The following is a 12,919-nucleotide window of genomic DNA, read 5'->3' as shown; positions in this document are numbered from 1 at the left end:
ACTGGTCTGACTCCTCGATATCTATTTGATCCACTTAATCATCTTGCTCTTGTTGTACATAAACTTCTTTCTCAAACGATCCATTGTACTGTGACGATGAAGGCATCGGTTCATTTTCAGATTCTCACTTGCCTTGAGGGTCATCTTGCTGTACAATATTTTCTATGGACGTCTTTTGTTGGAGATCTGGTAGCTCATATGGAAATGTTTCATTGGTTTGAGTTGATGGTGGAGGAATGCAAGGAATGTGTTTCTCGTCTCTCAATCCTAGTAACGGTGTCTCGTCAAACATTACATCTCTAGATCTCATCAACTTATAATTAACTTTATCTCAAATCCTGTAGCCTTCATTTCCATCATAACCAAATAATATTCCTTTCTGAGCTTTTTTGTCAAGCTTCTTGCGACTTATTTTGGGAATGTGTGCATAGCATTTACAACCAATGATTCTAAGGTGGTTTATACCAGGTTTCTTTTTGAACCATAACTCATAGGGTGATTTTCTTTCTACGCTTGATGGACCAGTGCGGTTTAAAATGTATGCCGCAGTGTTAATTAGTTCCGCCCAAAGACCTTGAGGTACCTCCTCATGAGCGTGCATCATAGATCCTGCTGCTTCTACTATCGTCCGATTCTCTCTTTCGACGCATCCAGCTTGTTCGTATGTGTGGGGCATCTCTGTCTTATGTCATGCTCGTGTACGATCTTCCGGAATTTCTCGTTATCGAATTCTCCCCCATTATTGCTCAGGATTTCGCTTTCCATATACACAGCCTTCACACAGATCTGTTTGATTATCCTCCACTTTTAATCCGAATCCTTTTTCTATGATCTTTTTTATATGTATTTTATTCTGATGAGCCAGCCTTTCATAATAGACTTGTAATGGATTCGTCATTACTGCGTTAATTTCTGTTTTCGGTGACAGGCAATTAAGTTTTAATTTATATAGCCCTCCATTAATTTGTCGTGTACCAATAGACGTAATCTTTCCAGCTACTTTCAGTGTACACATGTCGGGTTTTGACTCGAAGACTGTATTTGGTGAGTGGTCATGTGCAGCAAGAACAGAAAAAAGATTTATCTTGATACGTGAGATATCTTTAAGTAAAATTTGCTCTCGTCTTCCAGAAATATCAGCCTCAGCAAAGATAATACCTTTTCCTAATGTTCTATGGTTTGCCCATTGGCTGCAGTAACTGTATGTTGACCTTTAAAATATTCAAATGTCTCGTAAAGATCACCTCTATTCGTTACATGGTTTGTCACACCATTGTCTACGAACCTGTTCTCTTTATCTGGGACTTGTAAATTGTCAAGATAACATTGACGTTGGTCGCGGTTTTGGGTCGCCTTCCGTCTGAAATCCAACTCTCTTGATGTCCAGGTTGTCCACAATATTTGCATTTCAATTCTTTTTCTTTATTTTTCTTACCTTTTGAAGATTTCATGAATAATGCCTCACTGTTGCCGTTATGTTCAGTTTTGTTCTTTAAGGTTTTTTCATGGGCACGTATTTAGGTAGTTAGATTGGCTATGGTTCTGTCCTTCTTAGTCATAAGTAGCCAGCTAGATTTAAAAGCAAACAATTCCGGCAAAGTGTCCAAAATCTTGCAGATCAGTAGCATGTCAGGTAATTTTGAATCTAACTGACAGTTCAATTCATACCAGATATTTTTTAATGTAGAAATATGATTCACCATATCATTTGCTGTCTCTTTCTTACAACTGAAGAATTGTAAACATAGATCGTAGCTTTTATTTTCACTATTTTCTCCATATAGCTTATTTAACTCTTCCCATACCTCTTGTGAACTTGTCAAACGCATGACAAGATTTAAAATTTCATCTGTCATATTTGGCCAGACCTTCAAGAGGTTCACGAAGGAAGAACTGTGGAGGTTACTTTTGAACAGTTTTTCGCAGTAGCTCAGTCCAGAGAGCTTGCCGAAGGTGATGCTGATGGTGGCATGCCTGCTACCGCTAATAAAGTCAAAGCAAAGTAAAGTACAGTTCGTCATAATAAACAGAGTATATTTTTACGTAAACTTAACCCAAGCCAGTGCCGTCAATGCGGTGTACATGAGAGGCATAATTTCAACGCTTTGAAGGCGAAGGACCATATCTGCGATGAATGCCAAGTACAAGGTCACTTTGAAAGTTGCTGTATAAAATCTGGAATATTTAACGAGTGCCGCGACAGAGAAGAAACAGACAACCAAATACGGTAACAAGCTGCATAAAGTTAAGAACAATACGCACAGCGACAAATGTTCGTCACAGTCGTTTGATACGAGCTCGGATGAGAGTGATGATGTCTGCAAGGTCGAACGCAAAAGACACAAGGACAGCAAGCAAATTGTTGTTATCATCAACGGTATCCGTTCCACATTCGATTGGGACCCCGGGTCAGTGTATTCTATTATAAGTACACATTTTTGGAAGCGGATTGGAGAACCTCTTTTAACAAAAGCACCAAAGTTACTTGCTTATGGGAACCTTAAACTCAAACCAAAAGGACTCACAGAGGTTCTAGTTGAAATGATAAGAGAGCGGAAGATATTACCCGTGGTGGTTATGGAAGACGCCAATCCTATGCTTTTTGGCCTCCAGTGGAGCGAGATGTTCAACATGACGCTCCCAAAACCAGTCTATTCGATTAAACACGTTCAACTTAGCGCCACACTTAAACAGGTACTGGATAACTTTTCTGCATTTTTCGATAACAAACTAGGAAGGATAAAAAATTATGAAGTCAACATTCATATAAAACCTGGGACAGTACCTAAACATGTCCCTGCTCGACCAGTTAAGTTTTCCATGCGTAAAAACATAGAAATTGAACCTCAGCGTCCAGTTGACAAAGGAATAGTGAATAAAGTAGAAGCAAATGTAACACCTTTAAAGTGGGCTTCTCCCACAGTGAATGTACTAAAAACAAATGATCAAATTCGAATTTGTGGTGATTTTCGCAGCACTATAAACCCTGTTATTGTTACTCGATCTCACCCAATTCCAATATTTGACCAGTTACGTCAAAATCTCGCAAATGAAGACAAGTTTTCAAAAATAGATTTAAGAGATGCATACTTGCAATTTGAAATTACTCCAGAGTCGAAACAGTATCTGACAATCTCTACGCACAAAGGATATTACCAATACAATAGGATGCCATTTGGAATCTCAACAGCTCCTTTAATCTTCTAACACTACTTGGACGAACTTCTCGATGGTATATCGAACGTCGCAGTGTATTTTGACGATTTGCCTTAACAGGGAAGGATGACGTCGAACACCTTCAAACGCTTTCGACCGTGTTTGACAAATTACAGAAAGCAGGTTTAAAAGTGAATTTAAAAAAATGTTCATCTTTCCAGACAGAGATTGAATACCTGGGGCACACAATCACCAAAGACGGAATTCGCCGAACCAAATCAAAAATTGAGGCGATAATAAAAGCGAGTCCGCCTACTAACGCTCAAGAACTACTATCGTTCTTAAGTTTGATAAATTTTTACGAGAAATTTATACCTTACCTACATAGCGTCTGCGCGGATCTGCATGCACTGACTGGTGGCCGTCAGATATGGCGGTGGACCGACAAAGAGAATAAAATTTTTGAGGATGCAAAAAGTCTTATTAATAGATCAAAATCACTTGTAGGTTTTGACGAAAAGCGCATTGTTCTTAGCATGTGACGCCTCGGCGTGGGTGCCGTGCTTTATCATAAAGTAGCCGACAAAATTAAAACCATCGTTTTCGCTTCTAGGAAACTAAGATCAGCGGAAACGAAATATTCAGTTATTGACCGAGAAGCTCTAGCAATATTTTTCGGAATCCAAAAGTTTGATCAATATTTACGTGGCACAAAATTCACATTAGTAACCGACCTTTAATCCACGTTTTAGGGCCACAGCGTAACTTGCCAAAGCTTATTAATAACCGCCTAGTACGTTGGGCTTTTATTGGTGGGTATGACTACGACATCGTATTCACTAAGGGGCACCTAAATTTTATGGCTGCTTATATTTCTAGGATACCAAATCCAGAAGAGAGACCGTCTAACGCAAAATTGACAGTACATATTAGTAGCCATATTGCAACATGAAAGAGTTTCAGACATTGCTTTAAAGGACAATATTATACGAGATGCCTCAAGAAAGGACCCTATACTCAAACATGTTTCACACTGCATAAAGACCGGTTTGCGTGAAAATCTTTATTCAGGTGAATTAAAGCCCTACGCTAGGAGGTACACAGAATTGTCAAATGAAAATAAGATTTTATTTTGGCAAGGTCGATTAGTAATACCGACCACGCTGAGAAGGCCCACCTTGAAATACCTGCTCACAGGATACCCGGGTACATCCGCAACGAGAGCACTAGCGCGTTTTTATATATGGTGGCCGTTCATAGACGAAGATATTGAGGAGTACATCAAACGTTGTCGCAAATGCCAAGAGAACCGGCCAAATGATCCTGAATTGCCTTTATAGACACGGTCAGTTCCTGATAACCCCTGTGAGAGACTACACATCGATTTTGCGGACCCGTTCGAGGAGAAGTACTGGTTTGTCCTAGCAACGCACTCTCGAAATGGATCGAAATTAAGTCCATGAACCAGATAACCACTTCTAAACTGTGTGAAGAGTTAGATTCCATATTCACCACCTTCGGTTTACCTCAATTCTTGGTCTCTGATAATGGGCTCCAGTTCACTTCTCGGGAATTCCTAGACTATTGTAGAGACCAAGGTATTATACACATCAAATCGTCCCCGTACCATCCCCGGACAAACGGCTTAGCTGAACGCCTGGTCCGCACTTTCAAGTCCAGAATTTCGTCAAGTGCAAATAATCACCTCATCCTGAAAAGACGACTACAACATTTTTTCTTACCGCATAACTCCTCATTCCACCACCGGCAAGAGCCCAGAACAAATAATGTTCGGTCGTCAGCTGCATTGTATTCACGATAATGCACGTCCTAACTCTAAAAAGCCCCTGCGGCACAGACAGATACAAGCCAACATAAGTTCAGACAGTCTAACACCATCTTTTAAATCAGGGGAAAGCGTGTTTGGCCGCGCCCGGAATGGGACACGATGGGGACTTGCTACCATAGCGAGACTTACACATAAATATTCGTACACTGTAGACGCAGCCGATGGGGTAGAAAAGAGGTATCATGCTTATCATGTACGTTCCCGGTTACCCGATCCTATCACCCAGTTTCCACTGATGGTTCTCAGCTACCGTCGTCCATATCTAATCGACAGCCGGAGCCTTCTCACCGAACTTCGCAACAACTATCCGAATCGTCAAGTTGGTCAACTTGTCTGACCACTCGAGACTCGCCTCATATAAACACCAGTGTGGTGGAACCCGTTGCAAGTTCATCGGGAACGCGAACTCAGTTGCCACCCCACTACAGGCATGCACTGCTACTACACATTCGCCACATGGCACGACTTCCCGACAAGGAGCACTAAGGCGCAGTGAGCGCATTATCAGATTGCCGCGGCGGCTCATTTAGGAGATGTCATAACTTGTAGGGATGGACGATTGTTATATACTATGACTAATCTATGATTGATACTGACTTTGTCAACGTTCTGACTGTAAAATTATAAATGCTTGAACTATGTTAGTATTTGTTTATTTCACTATCTACACCCTGGATGCTTCTACAATCGCCTTACTCATAGCGGTTGACAGCTGGTACAGATTTCACTATATCAATTTTTCTTTTCGTAAAAAGAACGGAAACGGAAAAATTCTTTCCCAGAATAAAACTTCTTTCCTAACGCTCTGCTACCATGTTAAAGATTTATGTATTAGATTTATAGGATCGAATAAGAGGTAATAGAGCAAATTCCGCACAGTTAAAGCAATGTATGTTTTATATTCAGTGACAACACAAGTTACAAGGTTACTATGAAAACCTTAGAGGATGAAAAAAATAATGAAAACGATCTTTATGGTAGGCATAAAACATAATGAAGGCTTCATGCCTTAACAAGATAAATATCTATCAAGTTCATACTATGAACCACCTAGTAAAACAAGCGTGAGGTGAAAGCAAGAATTTCGATAAATATAATAAACTTGTTATAATGAAGAACCTAGTAAAAACATGTATGAAATTAAGAAATAAATTGTATGATAAAAAATAAAAAGAAAAGTAATAATTTCATACTCTTTCGTCAGTGTTGCCATGTCAAATTTGAAAAGTCAGAAGATATTGCAATACAAAAAAGAGTACATTGTGGAAAAAAACAGTGGATGCTGAATTTACCTTCAAATACTTTGTACACGCAATGTTTTTGATATTACATTACAATCTTATTACATAAAAGTTTTTTTTTTCATTCCAATACAATAATTGCTAACCATAATATAACTGTTTAGGGTTTGGTTAGATTGTAGGCGGGTGTAATAAATAATAGTCAACTCTAAACTACTGACATGAGCCAAAACCATCGAGTATATAACCAGAAATAGAGATGAAATAAGGGCCATATATATCTGGTAACACATTAGCGATACAGCTCTTATAAATATCAACTCTCGTTTGCACTGAAATATAGACAGACCAACTACTGACCTGTAGGTATGTACGTCTCCGTATATTCCAAAAAATATTCAGTATTTATTGCAATAAAGATAATATCTGTAACAATGCCGTGCCGTTCTATTCGGTGAAGTGTAAGAAAAACAACAAAACATCTAATTACAAAACAAACGGAATCACATTTCATCAATAATTAAATATGTAATTTTGCAATTTTCGCCCATTTCGCCCAAAGCTCAAGTTAACTGGTCGATTTGAAGTAAAACAGTTGACGACACCCATTGACAACACCCGTCAATTATTTCGAACTCGGGCTAGCCAATCGGAGCGCAGTTGTCACAGTAATGATATGGTAGAATAGTTTTCAAACAAATTAAATGACATTTCGTCTCTATTTCTGGTTATATTCTTGATGGCCAAAACAAACCTTCTAAACTCAGATTTTTTTTGTGGACCGTTCATCCCGTGTATAGCCAGCGCGTCTTAGTAGCGGTGTTAGTAGAGGAGACGCGCGGGCCACGTCAGTTGCGCTTTAAGCCGAAAGCTATATCCGAACATGGTAGCAGGACAATGCGACCAGCATTTCTGGCACTAGTCCGGAGAGCTAGTAGAAGATGAGCTAGATATCCTTCTGTACCTCCAGCCGCTTAGATTACTGGGAACTGGAGAGACGCCCGATTTTCTGGATCTGAAAGTGAGCGTGCCTTACAGCTCCACCACCAATGAGAAGATTTGGTAGTTGACTTAGAGTTTGCGGCTTAGCGTCGGCAATCATTAGGGAAGTGAGCGTGCTTACAGTTCCGGTACCTATCTGAAAAATAGGTAGGAGGCTGTACGGGGCGGCTCACCTAAGGCACTAATCTTCTGAGAACAGGATGAAGTCCGTGCAAACGGGCTGATCAAGGGGTCAGGACTGATTATATAGGTCCCTGTGCGGGCTTGCTTGCACAGATTATAATGCCCTTCCTGTATAAGCAAGACGTTGATAGGGAGGGTCACTACAAACAAAACTTATGTAGATAAGATATGGAAGCTGATAATTTTTTATGTATATTCCATACACAATATCATCTTAAATCATATGTTATAATAATAATAATAAATATATCTCTAATAACAATCAGAATGAATGGGAGTAACATTTTACCAGTGCCATGTAACGCTGTCAATACATTTCACGAATTGTTTTATTTCGCCCTTTCTTTAATTGGAAAATGGCAATATTTATGTCATTCATTCAATTTGCTGTCATTTTTTCTAGAAAAAAAAATGTGTAATGTGAATCGTTCAAGTTCGGAGTTTACGTTTGTATTATAAAATGATCATAAAAATTTGCAAATAAAAAGCGCAATACCATGTCATTTATAAGTCATCCTGTTTTGAACATTATTGTGGTAGGATTCCATCATAAAAAAGGATGTCAGGTGAGTGTAGGCGTCATGTCGTATGCTTTTCGGAAATCGATAATGTATTTTTCGATCATACTGAATAATTAACTCGCAGTGAACATATTTTATGGAGTTTCTCTTTTTGGCGGCTGCGTCTATCACAATAAACAGGACTTCTATGTGTGTCATGTAGCAATAGAGCACGGTTTCGTGTAATGTTTTTTTCTTGTTTTTCTAATTTCAGGTGGAGCATTGTTATCCTGAGTTAGTCGCAGGACGGCCCTCGGAGCTGCCTCCAGCATGGCGCCATTTACCAGCTTTAGCATTGCCTGACGGATCCCACAACTACCTCTCTGACACCATATTTTTTACATTACCGGGCCTAACTGAGCCTGCCCACACAGTGTATGGTATTTCGTGTTTTCGTCAAATTCCTGTTGAAGTAAGGACCTCCAACAGCGAAATTTAATTTTAAATTGTAGTAATAGATATGTTACATGAATTTTTAAATTTTCAGCAAGTGGTCCAAAAAACTGAAGATATGACTCGTAGTTCAGTACAAAAGAGTGTGTGTGTGATATGTCGTTCACCATTGTTTGGCCGTTTGGCTGTGAAAATGGAGCTTGTGGTTAGGGCTTGGTTCTTACAGGGAGACTTCTCTCAGACTAAGCTTTTGGAGGATGCTTATAATCATCTAAATAGCTGTCCTGTACAAATAGACCAAACTCTAGAAGGTAATAAATTTCTTTATCTAGAAGTTACTATATTTTTTTTACCATTTTAAACCACAATAATTTGGCTATGTTGAAGTAATTAGTTTTTTATAATGTTCCAGGATTATCAGTTCAGAAATTGGTTGATAGTTGGAGACATAAAGCTTTACTATTGTTTAAACTTCTATTATTGCGTCGTAAAGTTCTGGTGTATGGAGCTCAAGCTGGGTCATTATCTGCTGCACTATTGACCTTAGTATCTTTACTCCCTCAATGCTTGGAGTATGGCCTGTCTCGCTCAGCTAATGTTGTGTAAGTATAGCCACTCATAATGTCAATAGTGAGGTTTTGAGTTGTAATGTATGATGTAACTACATAGCTGCCATCCACTAACTAAAACATGGCTAAGCAACAAGTAGTCAAATATCCGTTTTAAATAGCATACGATAGAGTTCAAAATTCTCTATTTAAAGTTAGGTTCAATTCAATCAATCAATTTCAAAACTTACCGTAATGAGGCATGGCTAGAAAATCATTAAACAATTTTAGTATTTTAAAACTGGAATATGGTTTTTTTATGATATCCAAAAAATTTTTTGTCTCACCTGTGTTTTAGTTACTGGCAGACGGTTATTAAGTACCTAAGGGGAAAGTTTAGTATTACTTTCATCTCAGTTGCTTGTTAGTAGTAGTATAATATGCAGCGTATTTAGGTTTTTGTATGCTCCGCTGCTTGGTTGTAGTACAGACAAACTGCCGACAGAGCCAGTGACGTCGCCTCACGACTTATCTGCGCCACAAACAGCAGTGGACTTCTTGATTTCATTAATCAAACCTTTGTCAATACACTTGGCTTTATTTTATTTACCATTTCTGTGAGGTATTTTCTCATATACTATGACATACATAAATTGAAAAGATTTTTGTATCATTAGGTAAAGTCAATATAAAAATTTTGATATTATTTTTTTAAATAACATTTTTAGAGCTACATAAAATTCTCTAAATAGGTAATTTTCAGGTTAATTTTCTCCTGTTAATTTTGGTGGCAATTTTTATTATTTAAATATTGTAGAACATTGATCATGAAGTATTTAATTAATATTCGTGTGTAGTAACCCGAAATTTTATTTAGTATTTCACGATAATTAACTTGAATACTTAAGAAATAATAATTGTCACCAAAATTAGGTAGAAAAAAATAACCTGAAAATTACCAAAAATAACCTGAATAAACCCAAATATAAATATGAATAAATTATAACATTTTTCAGTCAAATTTTCTGTTCTTTAGCTTCCTCGCAAGTGCGATGAAAAATGTTCTATGCCACATGGACAGACCAGCAGTTACAAGAATTTTAGTGTTTCTTTGTTCATAAATGCCTACTTACTGCCCTTGTAAAACAATATACTATTCTATCTATACTGTCCGTATTTTATATTACTATTCAAAAAGTAAAGTAAAAAATATTCAGGCTCTGTTATTTTATTTAACAGATTGACAAGGCCGCTGTCTCCAATATCTTCTGCATTACCTGAGGAGAAAAACCAGCATAATGTAGATTCCGGTGTGATCATCCAAAATGAATTATTTGTGAATGGCTCAGGTCAGGCTGATGAACTTTCCCCCAAGGAAACAGGCAATCTTTTAGAAGAAAAAGATAGAGTGAGTCACCAGAGCCTCGAAGAGTCGGCAATCGTGGATGTAGTGGACAGACAGGACTCATCTGCTGGTAGAGAGAAGTGCTACAGTGTTGGGGAGAAATACAAAACACAGAAGTCTGTTCTTGAATCTCAACAAAGTCCTACCATGGCCAGAGACATGAGTGTGGATGGTCTGCATACCTTGACAGGACAAATAGATCAGACAGAATGTGGGTTTCCTTTCCCTTTGTTTGAAGATGGGTACCTATGCTTGCCTTACCTGTCATTGCAATATTTAGATCTGTTATCAGACCCAGCAGTAGAAGGCTTTGTTGTTGGTGCTTCTAATGTGTTGTTTAAGCAGAAAAGGCAGTTGTTCGATATATTAGTGGAGTTGAATGAGATGAGAATAGAAACATGTGACATGGTGCTCAGAAGGCAGCTAACATTAAGTACTGAAGACTTGAGATTTGCAGACCATGTTGTGCGACATGGCCCCACTCAAGGCGACACGTGGATTAGAGATCAATTTGCAAGCTACTTAATTTATCTTCTAAGGACATCGTTACTGCCAGGTAAATTGATCCTTCAACCTACTTGTTTATTATGCGTCATTTTAAGGTGTAATGGACTTGGCATTTATAAACATTGTTTGAAATTTTGTTATTAATTTCAGAGGGAAGTAGAGAGATTGATTCATTCAATGCACAATTTATGGCAGCTTTTAAGTGTACACGGGCTTATCAACAATGGTTGAAATCTACAAATAACGGCGACATAGAATCGTTTATGAATTTAGCGCCCATACATCCGTTTTCAGGACAGTTATCAGTTGCTGATATGAAGCTCAAATTTGCTCAGTAAGTAAAAGTACTTCTAATGCAAATATTTATCGCACTGTTGCACTATTGTATTCAATAGTGTATTAACTGAAAAAGTGTTTTTCAAAATCGATAAAAACGAATTACTCCCTTCCCTTGAAAGATTTATGTATAGGTTGAAGTTTACTGCAGATATCTGAACAATTTCCTACTTGCCAAATACATTTAGAAAGAAGAGGACAAAAATAATTTCATATTTTTGAGTTAACTGTTTTGTGGATATGTTTTGTTTGTACAATATTCTAACGACGACGGTTTTATTGAAGTGTAGAGATTCAAATTTTATGTTCAGCATTGGTATAATCTTGAATTTCACATATTTTGAGTACCAACACTATTGTAATAGCAGTGCGATATTTTTGGTAGGTAAAATATGTAAACAACTTGAATTTCACTTAGTCACTTTTTATCTACTTATCTAGGTTTAATTCCAGCTATAATAAATTATACCAAGATAATTTTCTTTGAACCTTTTGATTACTAATTTTTTATTGACAAATTCAGTTCACTTCATGTACACCTAATTTAATCAAATTCGTAATTGATTTATTTTAGCACAATGTCAACAACAGAAGGTGGGAGAAAAGTAACTGCAGCTGTAGCAAGTACGGGTCGCGCAGTAGCGACAACATCACGAGCGGTAGGTGGGGCGATATCCCAAGCGCGCGGAGCGCTATCCGGCTGGTGGAGCGCCCTCACTACCCCTACAGCCCCCACTAACGCTTCTGAAAGTTCTTCGACAGGCGATGAAAAACTTGCCTCAGACGCAGAAGATGTCGTCGAACAGCTCGATGACGACAACAGAAAAGAACAAGCTGAAAACCCCGATCCACCGGATAAAAGTATAGAGGAAAATAAAAGCAACTTTAGTAAAATATCTGTTATTTAAACCGGCACTTAAGGTTACTTAAATTATCATTAGACAGGTATCAAAGATTTTTCGATTGAACTTGTATTTATGTTAATTGAGTATAGATTTATGTATTAATCTATGTAAATATTAATGCCCTACCCATGTGCTGTGCTAACAGATTAATGATGATAATTCAGAATAAAACGAGATTATATTTGTAGTTGTTTAATTAGGATGTTTTCAAAGTTCGTATAATACATTTTTATGAGGCTGTTATGGAATGATTTTTTCCATTCATGACAAAAGACGAAGTATACGTGAAATAAGGTTATTTATTAATTTCATGAACCAGTAGTTTTTTATTACTGCACATGCGCATACTATGGCTTTGTTAAGGCGCGTAATATTAGAAAAACGAATTATAACTCTGTAAACTATAGTGTTCTGTACATGCTTCCCTAAACTTTTATAGATATAATTGGTCTATATATGTGACTATGTAAAAATAATACGTTATGGTTCCCAGAAATTGTAGATACTTATAGATAACTGTAGACTTTGATACACTTTGTGATCTCTAAATATATTATAGTTTTGTTGATATTCTGCTTAGTTCTTGATGTGTAAATGGTATAATGAAAACATAAAAGATCTTTATGTCTTCTTTAATTTTAAGTAATTTATATTTTTTTAAATTTGTTTTAGCTTTTGCTGTTTATTGAATCAAAATGCTCTCAATGTATTAGCAAATTATACCTACCTAAATCGTTCCAGAGGGTAAAAGAAATATACCCACATTTGAAAATACTACACAATTTAGAACTATATATATGTATAAGACGTGGATATTTATCTGATTACTGTTGT

At 37.4% G+C, this 12,919-nt stretch overlaps 1 protein-coding gene across 2 annotated transcripts; it reads left to right on the top strand.

The window, feature by feature from the left end:
* Positions 1-7,928: 7,928 nt before the first annotated feature.
* Positions 7,929-12,867, top strand: LOC113237528 (late secretory pathway protein AVL9 homolog). Of its 2 annotated transcripts, XM_026474059.1 has the most exons (7): positions 7,929-7,997; positions 8,206-8,403; positions 8,479-8,695; positions 8,797-8,986; positions 10,172-10,893; positions 10,995-11,178; positions 11,755-12,866. In XM_026474059.1, the coding sequence occupies exons 1-7, from the start codon at positions 7,929-7,931 to the stop codon at positions 12,086-12,088; spliced, it is 1,914 nt and encodes a 637-aa protein (XP_026329844.1). In that variant the 3' UTR covers positions 12,089-12,866. The 2 variants fall into 2 exon arrangements, with proteins under 2 accessions (XP_026329844.1, XP_026329845.1); XM_026474060.1 differs by lacking the exon at positions 7,929-7,997 and having other exon boundaries at positions 8,239-8,371; positions 8,779-8,986; positions 11,755-12,867.
* Positions 12,868-12,919: the final 52 nt, after the last annotated feature.

This window comes from Hyposmocoma kahamanoa, unplaced genomic scaffold (assembly GCF_003589595.1).
Source record: "Hyposmocoma kahamanoa isolate Upper Pololo Valley unplaced genomic scaffold, ASM358959v1 93, whole genome shotgun sequence".
NCBI lineage: Eukaryota > Metazoa > Arthropoda > Insecta > Lepidoptera > Cosmopterigidae > Hyposmocoma > Hyposmocoma kahamanoa.
The sequence above is the reverse complement of the archived record's forward strand: the minus strand, read 5'-3'. Positions and strand labels throughout refer to the sequence as shown.